Source organism: Hirundo rustica, chromosome 19, assembly GCF_015227805.2.
Source record: "Hirundo rustica isolate bHirRus1 chromosome 19, bHirRus1.pri.v3, whole genome shotgun sequence".
Classification (NCBI taxonomy): Eukaryota; Metazoa; Chordata; class Aves; order Passeriformes; family Hirundinidae; genus Hirundo; species Hirundo rustica.
The window spans coordinates 4,499,265-4,522,475 of record NC_053468.1 but is presented as its reverse complement, the minus strand read 5'-3'; the positions used below and the strand labels follow the sequence as shown (position 1 = coordinate 4,522,475).

Sequence of the window (23,211 nt, the reverse complement as noted above, 5' to 3'; positions counted from 1 at the left end):
GGGGCTCGGTCGCGTTCCGGGCAGGGGCCCGAGAGGTGAAGCAGTTGGGGAAAGGCCCTGCCGAGCCTCTGGAATCGTGCCCAGGCGCCAGGGCAGGACGGCGCTGCTCCCTCCGCAAAGCCTGATGGAGTGGAAACATTCCTACCGTGCCCCGGCCTGTTACCGCGGTGACCTCGGGCTTGCCAATCATTATCCAGCCAGGAATGTCCGTTCCTAGACGGAGGCCTCAGCCCCGGTGGGACATCACCCCAGACAACGCGGCAGAGCCCCTGCCCCGGGTTCCCTCCATCCCTCAGGGGTGCAGCCCTCTGCTGGTTTCAGGCAGCACACCCCAGAAATGCGTGGGTGAGCAGCGAGGTTAAACATTCACAGGGATGTTGCAATCACCAGGAAAGCTGAAGCAACCCGAGGGAGAGGCAGGGCAGCTGCATGGGAAGGGAAAAGCAGGTTCTTACAGGTTCCTGCTGCCTCAGAACTTGAGGCATCTTCCCACCTCCTCCTCCTGAGAGGAAATCAGCAGGACAGCAGCAATGTAGGGTTGTCAGCTGTGAATGGTCTTTAGGGATCTTTTTCTACCCCTAAAAGCAGACTCTTTAAACCTTTGAAACTAAATATGAGCACGTACTACCTGAGAGGAAGGAAGGAAGGAAGACACAAAATTGAAGAGGCTGGTGACAGATAAACGATGCAGTGATTAAATCTCTCTGAACAGGAATCCACTGGCTGTGGGACAGCAGGAGAGTGTCCCCCAAAGGCCGCCTGCCCACAGCATTGCCACAGCTCTGCCTTGCAGAGCCAAAGGAAAGCAGGCTGCTCAGAGGGGGTTCCAGGGAAGAGGGAATAACTGGGAGACTTCTAAATCAAGGAAAACATCCCATGAGTTAATTACACCTTGTCATTTAAGCAAGACTAGGGAAAGGAGGAAGGTTGGAAACGCTTTTCCTAGGGTCATCACAAAGCCAAGTACTTCTGCCTCTGAGTCACCCAGAAGTCTGGAAACCCAGAGACAGCCAGAAGGGTCCCACCATGGAGGCTGATGAGCTTTGCAATCCTCAGAGCTGCTCTGGCTTTCCCACACATCCATACATTGTCCTTTTACAGGGATTTCACTGACCTGCACAGCCCTGCAGGGCCCTCCAGACATGCCACCAAAAAAATCACAACCTGCCAAGCAGAGCAAGCAGGAGCAGAAAGCCAAGCACTGCCTCACTGGCTGACAGCGTTCCAGGTGAAAACAAGCATTCCTGTCAAAGCAGAAACTACCAAGGGAATACGGATGCAGCCACAGCGTGAGCAGGGAAGAACCCTCCAGCAGGTGAGATGGAAATCCCTGCAGCAAGGCAAAGGCCCGGCAGGGGAAGGGCTCCCCCTCACAGCACACAGCCTGGCGCTCTGCACGCACAGGACACTGTGACAGCACCATGTCACCCACCTTGTCCCCTCTGCACCCTCTTCTCCAAAAAAATGAAATGGGCTTTGTATCACAGCACAAAGCCTGGACAAGCTGTGCCACGAGTGGAGCTCACAGGCTGCTCCAGCCCTGGCTGAAGCCCAAAAAGCAGCTGCACTGCAGGAAAGCTGAACTCACACTCCCGTGTCCTTCTGAAGCAGCAAGAACTCCGGGCTGACTTCGCATCAGGGAGGAGCAACAAGCTGGGACAGGCTGGATGCAAAGCCACGGCCTTGGTTTAGGAAGGAAGACTGGTTGCAACTGGAAGGGCCAGTTTATTAGAGAAACCTCACATTGCAGAGAAGTCACAACACATTGGAAAGGGTCCAGGCCTGCTGAGGGGGGGGCCAGTCTTCTGAAGCAGCACAGATCTACGTCCCCCAGCCCCAAAAACCCAGCAGGTGCCACAGAGGGAAGGGTTACCTGGAACACAGCTTATGTTTTACAAGCAGCCTGAGAGAAGAGCCAGTAGTAAAGTTCCAAAAAAAAGCCTCCCCGTCAGACAACGGTTAAAACAAAAATGGTTTAAAATGTTTAAAAGCTCCGTGTTCTTGGCTGCAGCATAAAGGGGAGGCAGAGGTCTACAACACACACAGGCCTCTGTGGGTCTGGGCACTCGATCTGAGCTACCAGTGAAGGCCAGAGGGAGGGGTCTTCTCGTCTTTGTTGCTTTCCAGGGAAAAGGGTGGGATTCGGACATCAAAGTGGGAGCCATCAGGCCTCTCAAATCGAAAAGTGCCCCTGCAAAAATAATGGCAGAGATCACGCTGAGGCCAAGGACAAAGACACCTAGAAAGCATCAGCAAGAAGGTAAGACCTGAGCTCTTCCATATCCTGGGGGTCCATCTGCAAGGCTGGTCCAGCAGCAAGGACATGGGCTCAGCTGCAAACATAACTCGTTTATGGAGGACTCCTGGGCAGTTTCACATCACATCCCTCACACATTTCCTGCACAAAGCTGTGATGATTGAGCCCAGAGGAGTCAAGCACTCTCCATGCAGCTGCAGCAGTGTTTACCCAACTCCCACTCCCTGGGAGACAGAGCCATCTGAGCTATTTCTACAAACTGGTTACACATAAATTCAGATTTGCACTGGCAGGAGCTCCACTGGTTGTCTATGACATGGAGAAATCCCATCACAGATGTAATTTGGAATAGCTTCAGCTTTGCATTTCAGAACTGAACCTTCCTGTCCTGGTACAACCATTTGTTTACTGAACAAATGTACCATTTGTTACACCTGAACTACAGACCATACTGCACAACACAATATGGGCAAGGGGGTTGTGGAGATAAATTAGCAGGTTCCCAAGACAAAGAGGACACAACTGGCTACCAGAAGTCAATCTGAACAGCTTCTGAGCTGCAGAACCTTTGTCTCTTTATCTTCAGGAGGTATGCAGAGAGGGAAAAACTACTACACCATCTGGTTTTATTCCCCAGGGCATCCATTCAGGCAATTCAAAACACTTCACATGGCAAACAAGGTACACCCCATATGCAAAGAGCTGCTCTCCTGCTTCTCCCAACTCAAAGGCAACTTAACTCTGAAGATTTCCTCAAAAAAATGCAGAAAGACCTGTCATACAGAAGGCAAGAGGTGGCTGTGCAATCCTTGCCCACACAGAGGTCACAATAAATGTGTTAACCCAGCCAAAAGGCAAATAAAGGGAAGCTGCTTTAACCCCAAGGCACAGGAAAAGATCAACTCAGCTGGGCACTTCCCTCCCTGCACTTACAGAACAAACTCAAACACCTGGCCTTACCTGGTCTAAACTGGGAAAACCCCTGTGTCCCAATTCCCAACACAGAAGTGCACGGAGATAGAGTTAAAGCCCAGTCCTCTCTCAAGAAAGGAGAGAGCAGAGTACACATCCCTGCTGCTGAGGGGATCACAGCACAAGGCCTTGGCTCTTGCACCAAAGACCAAAAGGGAGAACTGCTTCATGTCTTTAAATCCAGTCTAGCACAGACCACAGCAGCAGGATAAATTATCCTGGAACCCTCCTGGTGCAGAGAACCAACAGATCGTCTTATCACTAGCTAGGATACAGCTAGAGAGAAGCTCATCAGATTTTAGCTACCAACTAAGCCCTGTCCAGTCCACTTCCACCCAGCTTTCTGCACCCCAGCAAACTGCACCCCAGCTCACTGCTGGGAGGTTCTACACCCAAAACACTGCTTCAGCAGTAAGGGCTTCTTACCACATGTGACCACTGGATGCCTGCAGGGAGACGTGGCTGCTGTACTGAAATGCTGGCTGTTCTTTGGACAAAACTGGCTCCTGAGAAGACAAGAGACCACAGGGCATCAGCAATTCTACCACACATAGACATCAACAGGAAATTTATATAGCATGGAAAAAACAACCAGAGACCTACACCCCAGCGCTTCTGCCAATTACACAGCAATTTGTCCACTGAGTAGCACCAGAATCCCGGTATTATTCCAGTTTTCCAACCTCCAGTCATTTAGCATCCTCCTCTAATACTCAGTGTGAAGTTTCAGTTCAATGCAGACAAGCAACAGACGAAAGTTGACTTTTTTCATTGCCAGTTTCCCACTCCATCTATTTCAAGTGCCCACGGAGCAATTTACTGGCAAATCCACACAACCAAGTGAGAGAACTCCAGCAAAGGGCTGTGTTTCCCAAAAAAAAACCAAAAAGGCTGCATGGTACCTACCCTTCCTACAACGCCACGGCCCCGGACCGTTTCCAAGGTGCCAGACAAGCTGAATATTCTCCAGTGTCGTTCTCGGAGCTGCACCACTTCGCTGTCCAGGTTCTCCAGGCGAATACAGTAGCGCCACTGCACAGAAGAAAGATTTTTATCAAGAGCTGGAATCAGTTGATAACCTACAGCTGATACTGGGAAACAGTTGCCAGGCAAGGGCTGCTCTCCCTCAGAGCTTATCAGTGATGCCACAGCAAATAAACTCCCTCCCTTTAGCTGCTCTGTGGCACAAAAGGCACTTACCCAGTAGACGTGGGAATTCTGGGCTTCCTGTCAAGAGAAACAAAAGACTTTAGCAGCTGCCCTTGGACACGTGGTGCCAAAAACCTCTTCAGCTGTCGGCATAGCAGCAGCACAGGGGCTCTCACTCCGTGCCAGGCTGACGCAGATAACTCACATGAGCACAGACAGCTGCTCTCCGAGGCCTTCCATCAGCAGGGCCTGGCACTGGCTCTGCTCTACAGAAATCATGAGGGGGGAGATTTGCAAGGATCTCGTGACAGCCCCCAGGGTTCATCTCCACGTTAATTACGCACTTTGTACAGATCTACAAACGCCCCTTCCCTCGCCTTCGGGCACCTGCTTTTCTGACAAACATCAGCTGGACTCCACACCAGTTGCAAATCCACACCAAAATGTGCATCTGCCACAGCTCAGGCTGTGCTCAGAAATCAGAGAAATCACAAACCGCTGCGGGAATTCCCAGCTCTCCCACTCAGGGGTCTGCTGGAACCCCGTTGTTTTGGATGGTCCACGTGCAGTTCTGTGCTATAAAGAGCACATGGTTATCAGCTAAATCCAGAAGGCTTTAGCCAAACCCTCTAAGCCAAACGAGAGGCAGGAAATGGGCAGGCAACCACAGCCTGGACAGGATAACAGATGTGTCTGTTGTTACAGAGCAGATGGCCCCAGCGTCCCCTCACGTGACTGAGGCAGTAACAGGACCAATTCAAAAGCCTTCCCAAATATCTTGCTGGCACTGTTGTGCAGAACATCACAGGTTGTTTCTCATCCTACTGATAACCAGCAAAAGCCAGTATGTGGGAGCTCTTCTCCAAAAACACATGACAAAACAGTTTCATTTTATACCCATGACAATGAAATGGCAACTGTGGTTAAATGTCACTCCTTCAGTAAGCAGAACCGAACTGGTCTTACAAAAACAAGCCAGTGAAGCAAATGGCAGAATTCCCAGACTCACCCTCATGCCCATGTAGAAGGGGATAACAGTGACACGGATGTTCTCCGTGGTTTCTCGGTGCACATCCGAGAGCTCCAGCCAGGGGTGGTTCTTCTCCTGCCACGCACACAGAGTGTCCCTTGCTACAAAAGGTGGGACTGTGGGGAAAGGGGAGAGGCAACACTGTAGCTGGAGTGCTCTCCCCTCAACACAATTCCTTTCACACGGTTAAAAAAAAAATACTCAAAGGCAGCTTCACTGTTAACAAACCCCAAGCTAGACATGATTTTGATACTATATCCAGGATGATGAGGTTTGGGTATTTGTAATGGAGCACTGAAGCCAGAATTTACCTTTTGTTTGGTCGTACATGAGGAACCTCTCAAAGAGCTCATGCTGGATGGGCACTTGATCAGTGGAGCTGTAGGGAAGGATGTCTTCATGGCTTACATAGTCTAAACCTGAAAAAGAAACCCCAAAAGCCATGGAACAACGAGCAGCTCAGAAGTCTCCTGGCAGAAAAATTCATCACACTAGTGAGAAGAAAAGGACTTTGGCAGCAGAAGCCAAAGCTGATATCACAACTGCAAGGAAGAACGGAGGAGACGTGCCAGGAATAACTCTTGGCGGTGTTCTCCCATGAGTTTTTTCATGGAATGACTCCTCTGATAAACACACTGCCCTGTAAAGTGCCTGCACTGCCCCAAAAGCACTCTGGGCAGGCAATGCCCAGGACAGGGATAAATCCAACCGTCCTGAAGACAAAGTTAGATCAGCCCATATGCAACTTGGTGTGGATTAGTGTCTCAAGAGCTCAAGTGTCTGATCACAGAGGCCCCAACTTCCAGCTATCCAAACAGCTTCCTGTACTTTAGACACTGTTGTCTCCAGCACAGCCCCAAGCTATGGACAGATCCACTACAGAATGTCCTGCAGGAATTGCTGCTTCACTGGCAGGAGCTGACACCTTTTCTGACCTCACACCAGGCAGAGGCTGCAGGAGGATTTTACTCACCTGGGATGGCATAGAGGGCTCTGCTGTCATCATGATTTGCCAGGAACGTCACTGCCTCTGTCTGTGACCTCTGGGACTGAGAAACAGGGAGGTTTATGTCTTTCTGTGTGCATTGCTGCAGCACAGCTTCCAGTCGTATTTCAGCCCATTAGTGTGGTTTATAAAGCGTGCAATGTTTATTTCATTTAACCAATTCACCTCAGAACTTCTCTCCATTAAATTCCTCTGGGCCAACTCCCCACTCAAACATCAAGGAGCATTTTCAGTGCTGCAGCCCCTATTCCTAATGACCTGCGTGCAACAGTGAGGGAACAGCTCCAGGAAGAGGAAAGGAGGTTGGAAAGGGGAAACATGATCCAGAACACAGTCGTATGACATTCCAGACGATCTTGCTCAGGGAAAATACGCCTTGAAGAACAAATTTATCCAAAAATCCTAACCAATCCAGTTAGCCACCAAAGTCATTTGCCTTCAGTGCCTGCCCCTCTGAGCCACTCATGTAGGAGAAGATACTCAAGTTTCAATACCAAGATTACTCATTACTTACTATATGTGGACAATCCCGGGCATCTATTAACACCTGGTAGTAAGTGTGTGTTTTACCCTTGACCTCTTTGGAACCGTGGCCTGCCACATTCTCGCTCCTAAAGAGAAAAGCAAAGCTCTGAGCTCAAGCACGGGACGGCAGCAAATTCTTGTTACCAGGACCGAGCACTTATAAACAATGATTTTATTTTTTTTTTTTAAAGCCACATTTCTCAGCCTGTAATCATTTGGTTGCACCCAAACCAAAACTCCACGAGCCACCCACACAACAGACGAGCTGAGATGACCATCAGTGGTGTTGGGCACAGGCACAACAGCTCAGAGGTTTTTCCTGCTCAGTGTAGGCTCCTCTCTGGGGTGGATATTCCCACTGCCCTCTGATTTTCTCTCTGATCCTCACTCCTTCCCAGCACAGCTCATCACAGGCCACAGGAAAAACGGATGCAAGAGGGGAGAGAACTGAACAGCAACTCCAGAAGGATGAACTTGGCTTAGTGGGTTGAAATTGAGGAGGAAACTGACAAATCCAATTCACTGGCAATCTACAGCAGCCTCCAACTGGTAACACAGGAGCCTGGATCTAATTCAAAAAGGGTCTTTTTGTGTAATTCAAAGTGCCATGAGCATAATTTTTAAATTGATTTTTACCTCCTCTATACACACACTTTCATCTTTTATACTTCTACCATGTATCTAATTAATATTCAATACTTAATAATTAAGTATCTCCTCTTTAAGCACCTCTCCTAGTTTACACTCACGCAAACAGACCCATGCCATTGCTCCTCCTTAAAAACACTTGTTTACCCAAAACAGGAAACTCACTACAAAATGTAAATCTAACAGTCCAACAACATGAACCAGAACAAATCCTCAAATCCTTACTTTTCTGTGACAGGAGAAGCCACATCCCGATCATAAAGCCTGGCTTGCCAGGGAAACAGGACTATTCCTCGATAGCCAAACACACTGTGAAGGAAGAGCTGGAAGGAACAAGTAATTGCAGTGGAATTATTTTCAAAATCTGTTACCTGAAGTAGAACTACAAACATTTACAGAAGGTTTAATGTGTGGGATGGGGATACAGGGAAAAACACCACTGTGATGATGCAGAGCAGAAAGAGGGAACACAAACAGTTTGGGATGAGAGAAGAAATCCCGTAAAAGAGAAGAGCTAAACCAATAATGCAGCAATAGAGCAGCAGAAAGGAGAGACTGCTCAGAAACAGAGTCTTAAGGACAGAAATTACAAGTTTAGTTCTTATTTCTCAAATTCATTGATTGACCCTTTGGATCCTTGAGAGAGAATACCCCAAAGTAAGACCAGCAGAGCAAATGCTATTGTACAACAGTTGTGTTGTCCTGCAGATTCCTATCGAGCTGCTATTGTCAGATGACTGACAAACTGCAGACACAGCACAGACGAGGAGCACCCAACTGTGAAACTCCCAGCCTTCTGCTGCTGAGATTTTCCTTAGGGGAAATCCCTCAGCTGACAATCCCTGTGGCACGAGCCTGCAGGGTCAGCTGTGCCCCCCAGAACCCTTTACCTGGCCCGTCTCGTATTTGCCGTGCTGCTTCGGGGCCTCAAACACCCCCACGGTCTCCAGCACTTTGCCCTCGGGACGGTTCCTGGGAGCAGAGAGGCAGCTTGGAGGGCTTGCAGGGGTTGCTTCAGCCCCCAGGCCGGGGGGGACACTGCTCCCCACCTTGTGCATCCCTCGGGTACCCCACAAGAGCCCCACTACGCACTGAGATGCCCAGCCCCTCCTCTGCCCGCCACCCTCTGCCAGTCTGCCCTTTCCCCACTGCCCTGGACACCCTCACCCCGTTGTCTCTTCAGCTCAATCTCCCCTCTCCCACATCTCTGCCCAGACAGCCCCCCCAATTCTTCCACAGTGACTCAACAGACCCCAGCTCCTCCCCAACCTTCCCCAACTCCCCTCACTCCAAACACCCCCTCCCAACCGCCCTCAAACACCCCCTCACCCCGACCCCTCACAGGCCTCACCGCGACGAGAGGTGCCGCCGGGGCGGCAACAGCAGCGGCAGCGCCGCCGCCCCCCCGGTGCCCAGAGCCCGCAGGTGGCGGGCGGGGGGCGGCTCCCAGAGCGGGGGCGGCCCGCGGGCCCGGGCCCGGCCCAGCGCCGCCGCCACGTACCGCCGCGCCGCGCCGCCCGACATCCCACCGCCCGCGGCCCACAGTGCCCCGCGCCGCCCGCCCCGCCCCGCCCGCCGCGCGCCGCTCCGCCCCGCCCCGCCGTCTCTGTGGTTCTCCCTCCGCCGCCGCCCCGCTCTCGGTCGCCCCGGCAACGCCGGCCGGGCCCATCATGGCGTCGTCCGTGCGGGCCGGGCCGCGGCTGCGGCGGGCGGTGCGGGCCGGCGAGTTGGCAGCGCTGCCCGCGGGGATGAGGGATGAGTTGCAGGCGGCGCTGGCGGCGGAAGGAGGGCTGGTGCCTTTCAGCCTGCTGCGGAAGCTGCACGCCGCGCTGCGGGAGGCAGGTAGGCCGCGCTGCGCGCCGGGGCGCCGGTGGCCGCGCCGCGATCGCGCCCTGACCGCCCCGTGCTCCGCCTGCAGGGTCTCCGCTGCACCTGCACGAGCTGCTGGAAGGATGCGAGATCCACCTGCCCGAGGTGCCGGTGCCGCCGCGGGTAAGTGAGGGCCGGCCGGGAGCCGTGGGAGGAGGCGGCGGCTCCCGGCCCTCACGGTGGGTCTGTGCCTCCCCCAGAACCCCGAGCTGGTGGCCCGGCTGGAGCGGATCAAGGCCAAGCTGGCACACGAGGAGTACCAGCGAATGACCCGCAACATCACCGGCCAGGTGAGGGGCTGCGGCAGTGCCTGCTGCGAGGATTCACCCCCAAACACCTGAGAGCAGAGGAGATTTTCCCCTTAGAGTGAGTGCAGTGCAGAAGGGATGTGGCAGGCACCGGAGGAGAGCACACTGTAAACACACCGGGAACAACAGATCCGGTGTTGAGGACAGAGGTAGGACAGGGTTAACAGGGTGGTGAAATAGACGTACTGGCTTTTGGGAACTGCTCGCTGTGCTGAAGATCTCAGGTTCTGTTCTGGGAGACTGAGCACATGCTGTAAATGTTCGACTAGGAGCATCTGTGCTGGTTACATTTTTGTCATAGTTCTAAAGTTGCCTCATTCACGTCAAGGTAAAAGCTGAAAATACGAGATCATGCGTGGCCTCTCATTCTTTCCTGAGAGAGCTGAGATCTTCTGGCAGGGTTCAGACAAGTCAGTGTCCCATTCTGCCCTTCCACACTGTACCTGGCATCCACGTGCACATTAACTCCCATGGGAAGATGTGCTTTGCTCTCTGCTGAGCTGCACCACTCCAGGTTTGACCTGGTTTAGTGCAAGGTGTTCCTGCTCATGTCAGGGGCTCGAACAAGGTGGTCTTTAAGGTCCCCTTCCAAGCCAAACCATACCGTGATCTATAATCCGGGGTGGTTTTAGCAGAGCTTGTGCAAAATCTCAGAGAAACCTCAGTGAAACTGCTGATCCCCCAGAGCCCACCCACCCAAAACCTCCGAGTCTCGGGGGACAGGACAGGACACTGGCATTGCTTTTATTTTGCACACACAGTAATAACATTACTATTAACATTAAAGCACAAGTGATCACAAGCTGTTTCAATCCCTTCTTTTCAGGAGATGAACGGGCCGTTGGCTGAATTTGGGAGGCAAGGTGAGTGGCTCCCTGTCCTGTTGACATGTGGCAGGTCAAGCATGGGAACTGTTCCATCTCCAGCTGGTGACAGCCCTTCCCTCTCGGAATATCTCACCAGAAGGTTTTCACGCACTAAAGTGTTCCTTGAATAAAGGAGCCTGGTGATCATTCTTACCAATATTACCAATATTACCGGAGACACAAAGAGTGTGACTCCTCCGGGATTACATCTCCCAGGTGCATGATTACACCTTGTCTCCAACCCTCCTCCCCAGCCTAACCTAAAATCAACTCCTTTACCCCCGTGTCCACCAGTTCGCTCCGTGAAAGCCGTTGTCATCACCATCTTCAACTTCATCGTCACCGTGGTGGCCGCCTTTGCCTGCACCTACCTGGGCAGCCAGTACGTGTTCGCAGAGACAGCGGCGGTGAGCGAGCCCAGCCCCTGGCAGCCCCTCTGCGCTGGCCAGGCCGACACCCAGGGTCACCTCTCTGTCTCTTTTGTGTCCCCAGCGTGTCCTGTCAGCTGTCATTGTGGCCTCGGTGGTGGGCTTGGCCGAGCTGTACGTGATGGTGCGGACCCTCGAAGGGGACCTCGGGAAACTGTGACCATGAACTGCAGGCTTCGTGCTGGAGGCTTTTGTCCTCCCCAGGAGCTGCTGATTTTGGGACAGATCTTGTCCATTCTGTACCTGTTCCTGCTGTGGGAAGACTGCTGCACTCCTCAGGCTCGTCCTTTGCTTCCCGCTCCTGAAATGAATCATGGGTTGGAATTCCCAGAGCTGCAGAAAGGATGGGGAATGGCTGTGGACTCCCACCACCCCAGCAGGGAGAGGGGCATCAGCTCCTGCCATCCCTCTTCTCCTGGGAAGTTCCTGTTCTTTTATTATGGAAATAAATAACACTGTGTGTTCATAACCTTCTTCCTGCGTGTCGAGGGATGTCTGTTGGTATGAGAAACATTGATGTGGCATCTAAGACAGCACAGAGATGTGAATCTTCCCTCTCCCTCTATCCTGCTCCATCTCCTGTCCTCTGCCTGCAGTGAGGGATGCACGGTGCTCCCAACCCCTGCCAAAGGGTGCCCACATTCTGCAGGCAGGGAGAGAACCCCTCAACGCTGAGCCCAGGGCTTTCTCAGGAGCCGTGGGGCAGAGAGCAGAGCCAGCTCTGTGCACCCACAGCAGGGAGGGGACCTGGACACCTGCCGGGTGGGCGCCCTGCCAGGGCCAGACACAGTGATTAATGCTCTGATGGCAGCTAAGCCCCTCTGGAAACACGGTTTAATATCCGATCCAGGGAGCTCTGCCGGCACCTGCGAACGTGCCTGCGGATTAGGGGCGGCCGCGCCACAATCATCCCTGGATACGGCCTCAGATTAAGGTATTTTTTCCAAAAGATTAGTTGGTATTAGGGGGCTGATGGGGAGCTGCCCCTGCTGCGGCCACACCGGCATTTCAGGATATTGGATGACATCCTCGGAGCCTTTGGGACCGGCAGTAATTCCACACCCTAATGAAATCCTGGCGCTAATCCGGGGGGGGCCGTGGTGCCAGGAGGGTCCCTTGAAGCCAGGGGTCCTTGCCACGGCTACGGCTCGCCCAGGTTGGTGATGGCCGCGCTGTAGATGAGGTCGGAGATGGAGCCCAGCGAGGTGGGGAGGCCCCGAGCGGGGCTGTGGGATCCCGGCGGCGGCAGGGCGGGGGCCGGGCACGGGATGCCGCCGTCGGGAGATGCCGCGGGGGGACCCCGCTCCCCGGGAGGCGGCATCGGCGGTAGCGGCGGCAGCGGCGGCGGCTCCGGCTTGGCGCTACGGATCCTGCGGGCGCGGCGGTTCTGGAACCAGACCTGGGACGGGCGAGGGGAACCGTGAGACACCGACAGCGCCCCGACAGGCTGACCCCGCCGAGGGAGGGAAGGAGGAAGGGATGGAGGGGAGGGTCCCGCCTGCTCTCACCTGGATCTTGGCCTCGGGCAGCTGGGTGAGCTCTGCCAGGCGCTCCCGGGTGGCGATGTCCGGGTAGGGCACGGCGGCGAAGGCCCGCTCCAGCTCCGACAGCTGGCCCCGGCTGAACGTGGTCCGCCGCCGCTTCCGCGGCCCCCCCGAGCAGGGACAGGGACAGGGGCACGGCCCCGGGCCGCCGCCACCCCCTGCCCGCCCGCCGCCCGGCCCGCCCGTGCCGTCGGCGAAGCGGAGCAGCGGCTGGGGAGCGCGGGAGGTGCCCGGGGCCGCGCTCATCCTGCCCGGCTCCCCCGGACCCGCCGCTGCCCCGGCTTTTATCCCCCTCAGGTCCCCCCCGGCGGGCTGGGACCGCCCCGAGCGGGCGGTGCTGTCTCCCTCCCCCAGCCCTTCCCAAGGGCTCCCGGGGCCGGTCCCAGCTCTGTGCCCCCGATGGCAGAGCCCCGACAGCCCCGAGTGACTCCCTGACATCCCCGGGGACCGTACCCCCACCAGCTGCTGGTACAGCTCTCCCCCACTCGGCCGTCGGGGCACCGAGGGGCTCGTGAGGATCCCAGGGCCTGGGGACCCACCCGCCCCTTGTGCCCCCTCCCCGGCTCCCCGCCCTCCCCCGCTCGCCCCCCGCCGTGCCACCGCCGCTCTCCCGCAGGGAGACGCCGGTCAATGTTTAACCGGGGCGGTGGTACCGGTTGTGCGGGGCAGCTGCGGCCGGCTGGAGGTGGCTCCCGCCGGGACCGATCGGGCGCTGCGGGCACCCCGAGCACCGCGTGCTGGGGGGCTCATGGAACCAGAGGGGGAGCAGGGCGGGGATCCCCAGCCGTACCCGCGGCCCAGAACGCTCCCACAGGGCAAGGAGAGACCGTAAGTTGTCGGGGTAGACGGAGGAGACAGAGGCCACCCCGTCCTGGAGCAGCAGGACTCGGGCGGTGACTGATACAGGCAGCGGGGGGTGGCACCCCAAAAAGGCTGGGGGGGGGACAGGACCGTCCTTCTGCTGCGACATGGCGGGGACAGTGAGCTCTGCCCCCTGCCAGGCCTCAGGGCACAGTGGATGTGGGAGGACGGTGCGAGCATGGCAGGACCGGGGGTCCCTCTACCCCAGCGCCCGGAGGTCTCGCAGACAGACCCTCCCCGGCTGGGGGGCACCCACCACCCTGCTGCCCTCTGTTCCCCAAAGGAGTCCTGGAGAGGAGCGGGAGGGCCCCGTGGAGGGCAGGGAGACGCGTCTGAGAGTGGTGCTAAGGTAAGGGGAGACCAAAGGGCTCCGGGAGGCGGCAGGAACCTCCCTGCCCGCGGCGAGGTCACAGCAGGGCTCCCCAGGGTCCCCATGCAGCGACACCTCTGTGTCCCCGTCCACACCCCACCCACCATTAGGGTCCGGCCACTGACCTGCACGGAGACGCGGCGAGGTGACCAGCAGGTTGTGCACAGCCTCGGTGACGGCGCCGTCCACGTAAGTGCCCCCTCCCCGTCGGGGTGTCGGGGTTGGGGGGGAGCTGCGGTCCCCCCTGAGCTGCCCCTGTCCCCACGGCCAGGTAAGCGCTGCCAGGCACGATGCCACCTTTGGCTTCAGCGCCGTGTTCGACGCCGGCGCCTCGCAGGAGTCTGTGTTCGAAGGCAGCGGGATGAGGCAGCTGGTGGAGCTGGCCATAGACGGGTGAGTCCCGGAGAGCCCCCCGAGGACCCCAGCCCTCCATCCAACCCCACGCCGGGCCTTTCCGGCGCCTTTGCACTGCCGGGGCTGTGTCGGGAGGTGGCATCGCTGTGCCACCGCCTGCGGCCGTGCCTGACAGCTCAGCGTCTTCCACAGCTTCTCCTGCACCGTCTTTGCCTTCGGGCAGACCGGCTCGGGGAAGACCTACACCCTGATGGGACCCCTCGCCCAGGTACGACGCTGACCATCTGACCTGATCCTGGCCGTGGGATGAGCTCTTCCCACCCGGTCACGGGCTCTGGGAGCGGGTGGGTGCCCGGTGTGACCGCTCCCCATCCCGGTATCTCTGCAGAGCAGCACCCACCCGGCGTCCCCGGCCCTGCTGGGGCTGATGCAGAGATCCTTCACCTGCCTCCTGGAGCAGAGCCGGAGCCGCGGCTCTGACCTGGCTCTCAGCGCTTCCTACCTGGAGATCTACAACGAACAGGTAAGTGCCTGCCCGGCCGCCCACTCTGGCCCTGCTGGCACCCTGTGTCCCGCTCCCCTGGTGCTTTCCCTCTGCTGTATCCCCAGATCCGCGACCTGCTGAGCCCGGGGCCAGCGTGCGCCCTGCCCCTGCGCTGGAGCAAAACCCGCGGCTTCTACGTGGAGAACCAGCTCAGTGTGGAGTTCGAGAGCCTGGAGGCCATCGTCAGCCTGCTCCTGCAAGGTGCTGAGCCACGGGCACAGGGCTGGGACATGCTAGACCCGGCACGGGGGGATTCAGCCCCCCGCGGACCGTGCCCCGGGCTGGCGGTGCTGCAGCTCCCCGTTCTGCTGCAGAGCCAAGGCATTCTGGCAGGGGGTGGTGGGCAGTGGATGCTGTGGGGCAGGGATGTGGAGTGTCATGCCATCAATTTCTCCCCTGGCAGGGTCCCAGAGGCGCAGGACCTCGGCACATGCCCTCAACAGGCACTCGAGCCGCAGCCACGCCCTTCTGACCATCCACGTCCGCAGCCGAGCCGTGAGCACATCCCGCTCCTGGGGAGGGCTGGGGGGCTCAGGGCTCAGCGCGGGGGTGCAAACAGCCCCACGATGGGTGGGAAGAGGGGTCATGCTCTCCTCAAGGATACATGGGTGGGGCTGCAGTGAGCAGCCGGGAATCCTGTCCAAGATGCAGGAGTCGGGACTGTGCTGTGGGCCATGGGGAAGGGGTGATGGGGGTCAAAGCATCACCCCCGCAACGTGGCTTCTCCAGGCCGGCGCCTGCCCTGGCAAGCAGGGCACGCTGTGCTTCGTGGACCTGGCTGGCAGCGAGCGGGTGAAGGAGACCGGCTCCAGCGGGGAGCTCTCTGTGGAGGCTAACAGCATCAACCGCAGCCTCCTGGCGCTGGGTAAGAGCTGCGGGAGCCGCCCGGGGAGAGCCCTGCTGGCCCCCACCAGAGCCCTGTCACATCCTTTGTGGCTCATCCTCCGGCAGGACACTGCATCTCCCTGCTGGCCAAACCCCGAGGGAGGCGAACGCACATCCCCTACCGGGACAGTAAGCTCACCCGGCTGCTGGCTCGCTCCCTGGGCGGCTCGGGCGTCACCCTGATGGTAAAACCGTGCAGGAGGCTGGGCAGGGGTCTCACCCCGTGGAGGGGAGGGCTGGAAAAGGATGGTGACCCTCTGCATGACAGTGCACCTGCATCTCTCCCTCGCCGGCAGGTCGCCTGCATCTCCCCGTCCTCGCGCTGCCTCTCGGAGACTCTGAGCACGCTGCACTACGCCAGCCGCGCCCGGAGGGTCACCACCAGACCCCTGGCCAACAGGGTATCGCAGACAGGGAACCCCTCTGAGCCCCTCTTCTCCCCTTCTGGGACGCCCCTGACCCACCCCTTTATCCACCGCCCCTCCCAGGTGTCCCGGGAGAAGCTGCTGCAAACCTTGGAGCAAGAAATCCATGCCCTGCAGCTGGAAAACCTCTCCCTGCGCCAGCAGCTGTGCTTGCCCAGAGTGCCAGTGAGGGGCACGGAGGTGGCAGGGAACCCTCCAAAAGCATGGGCGGGCTCGGGAGACGGGCACGGCCCTGCAGGACAGCTCCCACCAGAGGGAACCCCAGCCTGGCCCAGCCTCTACGGTCTCCTGCGGGACTTCGTGGTGGAGAACGAGCAGATGAGGTACAGGAGGCTTGTGTGGGACCCCTGAATAGGGGATCAAGGGGCTGACGGGGCAGCACCCTGCACCAACCCGCCTCCCTCAGGGACTCCGTGGGGCTGGGCGCAGCTCTCCGGAGGCTGCCGGGCTTCCTCACTGCTCCCCAGGCAGCGCCGTCTGCCCCCAGACCTCAGTGGTCACATCGCCGCCGGCCCATCCCACAGAGCCACCCGCAGCTGCTGTGACAGCCAGCCCCTGCTCCGGAGTGCCCGCAGCCTCCGCGTCCCGCACAGCCACCGGCGGCCCGACACCACACCCAGCTCTGTCCCCCGGCTGCCGGTGAGAAAGGGGCTGGGGTCTGCAGTCATCCTGCCCGCAGCAGACCACCCCAGACCACTCACCCACTGCTGTCCTCTCTTGCAGAAGCTCCCTCCCGCCTCCGGCCGCCCCAGCTGCCCAGGGTGCCCGCAGTGCTGCCCTGGGCCAGCTGATGCCACCACCTTCCAGGTACAGCCCCAGGGGTCTCTTGGGAGGGGCTGGCACAGGGGTGGCACAGCCACCTTGACCGCTCTGCTCACCCCCAGGTGCTGCCAGTGCCCCCCGAGGGGAGCGCTGGCCTTCTGCCACCCGGACAGGAGGACACGGCTGTGCCTGGCTCCCAACAGCCGCACGGGCACCCCCAGCCCCAGCAGAGGAAGCGGTGAGAGCCATCCCTCGGGCATCAGCTGCAGCTCAGGAATTCCCTGGAGTTTCGGGGGGCAGTGGGACGGTAGGTGAGGGTTTGTTCCTGTGTCCTCATGGCAGGAGCCGTGGCAGGAGCAGGAGCTTGTCTCAGCAGCACCTGCTGCACCGGGAGCTGCCGGGCCCTGAGCGCGTTCCCAGCCCCGAGGGAAGGGTCGTCCCTTCAGCACCGCCGTGGCCAGGATTGCCAGAGCCCAGAGGTGAGCAGGGCAGTGCTGGGAGACCAGGCAGGGCCTTGGGCGGGCACCCATCCCTGCACGGCCACTGACACTGGGGCTGTGGGCTGATCCTGGGGGAGATGGAGACCTGACCCCGCTGCTCCCCCCTGGCAGCTGCTGGCACCGTCCCTCTCCTCCAGTGGGAAGAGGCACTGGACTGGCTGGCAGAGCAGATCTGAGCTGCCACAGGCACACAGGATGGAGCCAGCACCAGGGATCCGGCACAGACTGAGGGGACAACCACAGCCCTCGGGGACATGGGCTCCTGGACAGCAAGGACTGCGCAAAGCGTGGCACAGACGGTTGGATGGATGGACAGACAGAGCTCTCCAGCCTGCGTGGCTCTCACGGTTTATTTCCGTCTAGCTGGAGCTGTGCTGCTGGTGGCTCCAGGGATCCCATCAGGTGCTCTCCTCAGCGGGCTGGGGGCAGTCCAGCCAGTACTGGGCGATGGAGCGGGGGTAGCGCGGCCGCGCCAGGTCCACGCGCTTGCTGCGCAGGTTGACGCGGTAGTACTTGTCTGGGGGAAGGGGACACGGCCGTCAGGGCTGTCCCCAGCTCTGGGGAGCTGCCAGCCCTCACTGCCAGCGCCTTCCCACTGCATCCCGGAGCCTGAGACACTGCAGAGAGAGAGGAGCCCTCCCCGTGCCCCAGCAGCCCCGATCCCACATCGTTCCCGGATCCTGCCAGGCCGGACTCACCTCCGACAAAGAAGTAAACGCTCTGGAGCATCTCGCAGGTGGAGCCCGACAGCCCATCGCTTTCAACGCCTGCTGAGTCGGGGTCGTTTTGCAGCCAGCTCCAGAATCCCAAATTCAGGGAGCGGTGGTGGTTGTACCTCTTGCGCTGGCGGCGAGATTTCCTCCTCCGGGGCTGTTGGGAGGCCACGTAGATCCGGCCGGCCATGGCAGCGTCCAGCCGGCTGGGCACCCCCCGCCAGTCCCGGCTGATGTACCACGGGCCGTTCGCCCCGGCTGCAGAGGGAGCAGAGGGTGAGTGAGAGGGGGTGAGCTGAGCCCAACCCCACAGACAGCGCCCAGCACCTGCTCCGAGACCCACAGGTGTGCTCCAAAGGATGCCAGCCTGGATGGGATGTGTGACAGTGACACCGCCACCCCCTAGGCTGGGATCAGCCTTGTGCTGCTGAGCCCCCTTTCCTCCTCTCTATCTTTCATTCCCCCCGCCCAGGGCTGAGGTTTTCCTGTGGCATCTCCAGCTCCAGTGATAATAAACAGTCCCCAGCAGTGACACCGTGCTGTGAGGCGGCTGCTGATGGGTTTGGCGATGTGGGCCATAAGGGCTGTGAGGGTGGGATTTGAGATGCTGTGGGAGGTGCAGCTGTGCCCTGGGGCGTTCCTGTGCATGGCCTGGGCGGGATGTGATGGCTTCCAGGCATGGCTCCCTCCTCCCTGCACGTCTGCATTCCTTGTGCCCTGTCAGTGCCCCCTTTCCCCCGGGGCTGGCCCAGCCCTTACGCATCCTGCTGCCAAAGAGGAGCTGGAAAACATCCTCCCAGCTGTCCCGGTTCATGAAGGCGTAGTGCTTGAACACCGTGGACGGGGAGGACTTCTCGCAGTCGGCCTGCGTGGGCTGCTGGGCGAAGTCGTAGGACCAGTAGTACTTGTCTGGGAGAGGATGAGCAGGGCGTTAGTGGGGGGACAAGCACTGGAGGGGTGCCCAGCCCGTGCCCAGCGGTGCCAGGCTCTGCCAGGAGCAGAGAGGGGCTGTCCCCCTTACCCTTGAAGAAGTAGACTCTCTCATTGCCGTGGTAGCTGTGGGCGGGGAGGGCGAACGCTGCGTCCACGTTGTCGGGGATGCCCTCAAAGCCCTCGGAGATGTCGCGGGGATACCCAGGGTCCAGGGCTCCGTCATCAAAGCGCCAGTACTGGGTGCCCTGGGGGATGGGGACAGACAGGGGTTACAGGTACAACGTCCCCCAGCCACGGGTCTGCCAGGAGGAGCCAGTGGACGCTGGGGATCCACCCCGTCATGAGGCTGCGGCTGCTCGGGGTCTCAGAACAGCCACAGGGATTTGGGGCATCTGGCAACCACTGTGTGGTGGAGGTGCCAAGAGGGGATGTAGGGTGGGTTGAGGGGCTGTGCTGGCCGCCCTGGGAGTACCCCCAGCCCTGCAGCCCACCTTGAAGAGGTAAGTCTTGCCCTGGCAGTTGATGCGTGTGAAGGCTGCGTCGATGGGGCCCTCGATGCCCCAGACGTCACTGATGAGCTTGGGGTAGCCAGGCCTCACACTGGTCTTGTCCAGCTCGTAGAAATACTTCCCTGGGGAGAGAGAAGAGAGGTAGGGGCAGCAGGAGGGACTGCAGACAGCAGCACAGGGTGACAGCACGGCAGCGTGTCCCACGTTCCCGGGGAAGGTCCCCAAAGTACCTCGGAAAGCGTAAAGGGAACCGTTCTTCAGGTCGGTGAAGGCGTCAAAAGGTTTTCCGCTGCACAGCTCCTCAGGCTCCTCAGGCCCACTTGGGGTGGTGTTGGGCACCTCTGGCGTGGTCTCCTCAGGGTTTGGCTTGCTCTCTGGTGTGGTGTCCACCAGCACTGGGGATGTGGGCAGCTCTGTGGGGTCTGCCACAGGCACCTCGTCCGTGACGAAGTCGACAGTGAGGTTGTAGTCCAGGTAGTCGTCCTCAGGCAAGGCGAAGACATCTCCCCGGGTCACTGCAGGAGGGAGCAGGTTGGTTCCCACTGGGTTTGGGTGCAGGAGAGGCTCCCTCCCAGGAAACAGAGATTTATAGAATCATGGAGTCGTTAAGGTTGGAAAAGCCCTCTAAGATCATCAAGTCCAATTTAACCCAGCACTGCCAGCCACGTCCCCAAGTGCCACAAGCATAATTTTTTTAGAACACTTCCAGGGATGGTGATTCCACCTGGGCAGTCTATTCCAATGCCTGAACACCCTTTCAGTGAAGACATTTTTCCTCCTATCCGATCTATCCAATTAGCACGGATCCCACTCTCCAGATGGCCACGAGCCAGCTCCCGAAAACCCCACGTGCTGCAGCAAATCCTGCTGCTGCGGACACAGGTGGGAGCAGAACTGACCCAGCACAGACTCCACGGTGTGGAGCACCCAGAGCCACGCCGTTCCCCCTGTGCCCTGGTGGGAGGGTGGCCGTGAGGACGGTACCTTTGGCTTTGCAGACGGTGGAGTAGTCGCTGCAGCAGCTCTGGTAGTACACACAGAGGGTGTCACACTGGCACTTGCGCTGTGCATCGAAGCCTTCTTCGCAGCGGCCCTCGCAGGAGTCTGCAAAAGCCACCCCACAGCTCAGAGGAGTAATGTGGAGTGGGGCAGTGGGGCCCATGCCTCTCCCCCCCCAGCCTAGCCCCACGGGGCAAACAAACTTGGGCATGTCCTGGCTGGGGGTACCCCACCTCTTCACGGTCAACTCCATCACCAGGGGCTACAGCAGCTCCTTGCCCTGCTCCCACTCAGGTCCTGCTGGGATGGGAGCCATGGATTGGGCTGTGCCATGGTCCCAGCTCCGTGCTGGCAGCACAGCTGTGGGATGGGCAGGGATTTGCCAAGGCACCATTGACAGCCATGTGCTGCCCGCTTGCTTTCTCCCCGTCCTGCAGGGTACAGCCAGTGTGGCCGTGGGCACCATCCGCTCCTTCCCCACCCTGCCCAGCCCCTCCATCAGCCCAGGAGCTTCTCTTGCTCCATCCCCAAAGCTGGCTAAAGCTCACCTTCTGCAGCATGGGTGGTGGCGAGCAGGGCCAGCACGAGGGCCGGGAAGAGCAGCCTCATCCTGGGTGTCCGGGAGCGCAGCCCTCCTGCGACTGTGCGGGCTGGAGCACGGCAGAGCCCCAGCATCCACTGTTTGCTCAGCCTGCCCCGGCGGGAGAAAGCAAACAGCCCAAGGTCAGAACAGGGGAAAAGGGGCAGAGATGATCTCCCACCCAGCTTCCCCCTCACTCCACACTGAATTGGAGGTGGACGAGGCTGCTGTGAGTGTGAGCAGCTCCTCCCCAGACCTGGAACAGTTTGGGCACTGTTCAGAGTGAGGAGCAGAAAGACAGCGTCAGGAATCAGTTTTGAGGTCGTGCCACACTCATTTTATAACATACCATCAACCAGCCGCTTCCCAGCCTGGTCTTGGCAAGGACAAAAACCCAAATGAGACGGGACAGGGGAGTGATGTTCGGAAGACAAAAGGGAAAGCCCCGGGCTTATGTTTGCCCAGAATATCATCATTTTGGAGGGCTTATTCTTGGGATTTCAGCTTTCTCAGTGTCAAGGCTGGGAACAGACCTGGGGAGCCCCAAGGCAGTGTGGCTTTGGATGGGGCAGATGCCACCTCTGTGCGTGGGGACCAGAGGCCAGAGGTGAGTGACCGGGGGCAGGAGCCCTCAGCACTTTCACTGCAGAAGGCAAACAAAACCCTGTGTATTTTGCTCCCGTCATTCCCTTTCCGACCAATCTTTTCAGTTACTAATTAATGTCGACTCAGCTCTTTTGGCAGCTCCTGATAACTCCGGGATGTTTATTTAATCAGGGGCAAGGAGCAAATGCACACGAGGCTGCAGCAATCCTGCCTCTTCTGCCTCTGCTGGGACAGCAGCTCCAGGGGATCTGTCCCAGCCCTTGGGCAGGAGCGGTGCAGCTTTGAGCTCTAAGTGATGCAAGGTTCGGGAGGAGAGAAACCCGAGCAGTGTGCCCACTTCTCCAGCGGTCTTTCCTCTGCCGGCTCAGACACAGGCAGTTCCTGGCATCGTCCGCTCCCGGCATCTTGCTGGAAAGAGCTTTATTCGCGTTTGAGACAGGCGTTTCCACCTGGAAGCCCTGGGGAGCTGAGGGCAGCTGCCAGACACGAGCTTTTGGGGCAGAGCTCCTCCTGCAGCCCTCACCCCGCTCCTTGTCCCCTGGCCTCAGCTGTGGCAGGGCTGGCATTGTCCCCAAGTGTCAGCACCAGCCCAGCGCTGCACTACGGCTTCATCCCGTCGCTGTAGAACCAGCCCCGGGGGAAAACGGCCCTGGGACGGCCCAGGCTTGCAGCAGGCTCTGGTGGAAAGGGGCTGGGCATTGTCTGAGCTGCTTTGGCTGATCAGCCGAGACAAAGGTCCCTCTCGCTGCTCCAGGCTCCCAGCCACCAGCCACAGACCCACGCAGGCTCAGCGAGCCCTTCCCTGCCAGGAGCAGATCCCAGGAGAGCGGCTGGGTGGATAAAGGGGCCCCGGGGAGCTCCTGCAGCCGAGGGATGAGCAGAGCCAGCCAGGAGAACTCGGAAAAACGGGGCTGATTCCCCAGGACAAGGCTGGGAGCCGCTGCAGTTCCAGAGCTCAGGCTGCTGGCTCTGAAATCTCTCCCAAAAGGCAGAGCAAAACTAAAAGCAAAGCTCAGCTCTCCGGGCTAGTCAGGACAAGCCTAAGGGAATGGTTTGAATTCTGCTGCCCCCGGGCAGCAAACCCTCTGCTGCTCTACACTGCAACAGCCCTTATGTTTACCCTGATTAATAATAATTCATCAGGAAAATCCTTACTGGTTCTGTGCCGAGCTCGTCCCGCAGTTTTGCGCTGCTCGGGGTGCCTTGTTCGCCGTCCTTCCTTGTGGGATTCCTTGTGTCCCTTTCCTCCGTCTGTCCCTCCGTGGTGGATTCAGAGAGGATTAAGAGCGACTCTGTCACATCCAAACATCAACTCGAATTTAAGTCTCAGGCTGACCTGGCAACAACCTGGGTTTGGAGTCAAGGATTTAAGCTGCTCCTCCCAGCACATCCGAGAAATGCCCAAAGCGTTTAAGCATTTCTGCCCTGAGCACGTCTGGCCTGGAAAAAACGAAAACAAAAGAGGCCCAGGCTGCCTCTGCTCTTTCTTTTATCATGCAAATCCCGAGCCCACCCAGAAGAGCTGCTCTGAATTTCCACCAAGCAATGGGGTTATTTGCCCCCTGCTG

The 23,211-nt window shown here is 58.5% G+C and overlaps 5 protein-coding genes across 5 annotated transcripts; 2 read left to right on the top strand and 3 right to left on the bottom strand.

Moving 5' to 3' along the window:
- Window positions 1–1,705: 1,705 nt before the first annotated feature.
- On the bottom strand, window positions 1,706–9,114 carry POLDIP2 (DNA polymerase delta interacting protein 2). The gene is made up of 11 exons (XM_040082475.2): window positions 8,939–9,114; window positions 8,478–8,559; window positions 7,813–7,910; window positions 6,929–7,025; window positions 6,382–6,457; window positions 5,720–5,827; window positions 5,388–5,524; window positions 4,430–4,456; window positions 4,136–4,261; window positions 3,656–3,735; window positions 1,706–2,191 (listed from the first exon to the last, which is right to left on the bottom strand). Exons 1-11 carry the CDS (start codon window positions 9,109–9,111, stop codon window positions 2,077–2,079), a joined length of 1,119 nt encoding a protein of 372 aa, XP_039938409.1. The 5' UTR covers window positions 9,112–9,114; the 3' UTR covers window positions 1,706–2,076.
- A 143-nt stretch (window positions 9,115–9,257) lies between these two features.
- Window positions 9,258–11,532, top strand: TMEM199 (transmembrane protein 199). Its single transcript, XM_040082457.1, has 6 exons — window positions 9,258–9,429; window positions 9,506–9,579; window positions 9,657–9,746; window positions 10,591–10,627; window positions 10,925–11,037; window positions 11,123–11,532. Exons 1-6 carry the CDS (start codon window positions 9,258–9,260, stop codon window positions 11,216–11,218), a joined length of 582 nt encoding a protein of 193 aa, XP_039938391.1. The 3' UTR covers window positions 11,219–11,532.
- A 667-nt stretch (window positions 11,533–12,199) lies between these two features.
- On the bottom strand, window positions 12,200–12,848 carry SEBOX (SEBOX homeobox). Its single transcript, XM_040082821.1, has 2 exons — window positions 12,567–12,848; window positions 12,200–12,457 (listed from the first exon to the last, which is right to left on the bottom strand). Exons 1-2 carry the CDS (start codon window positions 12,846–12,848, stop codon window positions 12,200–12,202), a joined length of 540 nt encoding a protein of 179 aa, XP_039938755.1.
- Window positions 12,849–13,570: 722 nt separating this feature from the next.
- On the top strand, window positions 13,571–18,534 carry KIF12 (kinesin family member 12). Its single transcript, XM_058423000.1, has 16 exons — window positions 13,571–13,812; window positions 13,944–14,022; window positions 14,105–14,226; window positions 14,380–14,455; window positions 14,576–14,710; window positions 14,797–14,932; window positions 15,135–15,226; window positions 15,461–15,596; window positions 15,683–15,801; window positions 15,913–16,017; window positions 16,105–16,364; window positions 16,509–16,680; window positions 16,765–16,862; window positions 16,898–17,041; window positions 17,146–17,282; window positions 17,415–18,534. Exons 1-16 carry the CDS (start codon window positions 13,571–13,573, stop codon window positions 17,477–17,479), a joined length of 2,118 nt encoding a protein of 705 aa, XP_058278983.1. The 3' UTR covers window positions 17,480–18,534.
- Window positions 17,636–23,053, bottom strand: VTN (vitronectin). Its single transcript, XM_040082412.2, has 9 exons — window positions 22,799–23,053; window positions 21,006–21,148; window positions 20,443–20,562; window positions 19,689–19,973; window positions 19,441–19,580; window positions 19,038–19,194; window positions 18,776–18,925; window positions 18,002–18,274; window positions 17,636–17,820 (listed from the first exon to the last, which is right to left on the bottom strand). The coding sequence occupies exons 2-9, from the start codon at window positions 21,130–21,132 to the stop codon at window positions 17,702–17,704; spliced, it is 1,371 nt and encodes a 456-aa protein (XP_039938346.1). The 5' UTR covers window positions 21,133–21,148; window positions 22,799–23,053; the 3' UTR covers window positions 17,636–17,701.
- Between the last annotated feature and the right edge of the window lie 158 nt (window positions 23,054–23,211).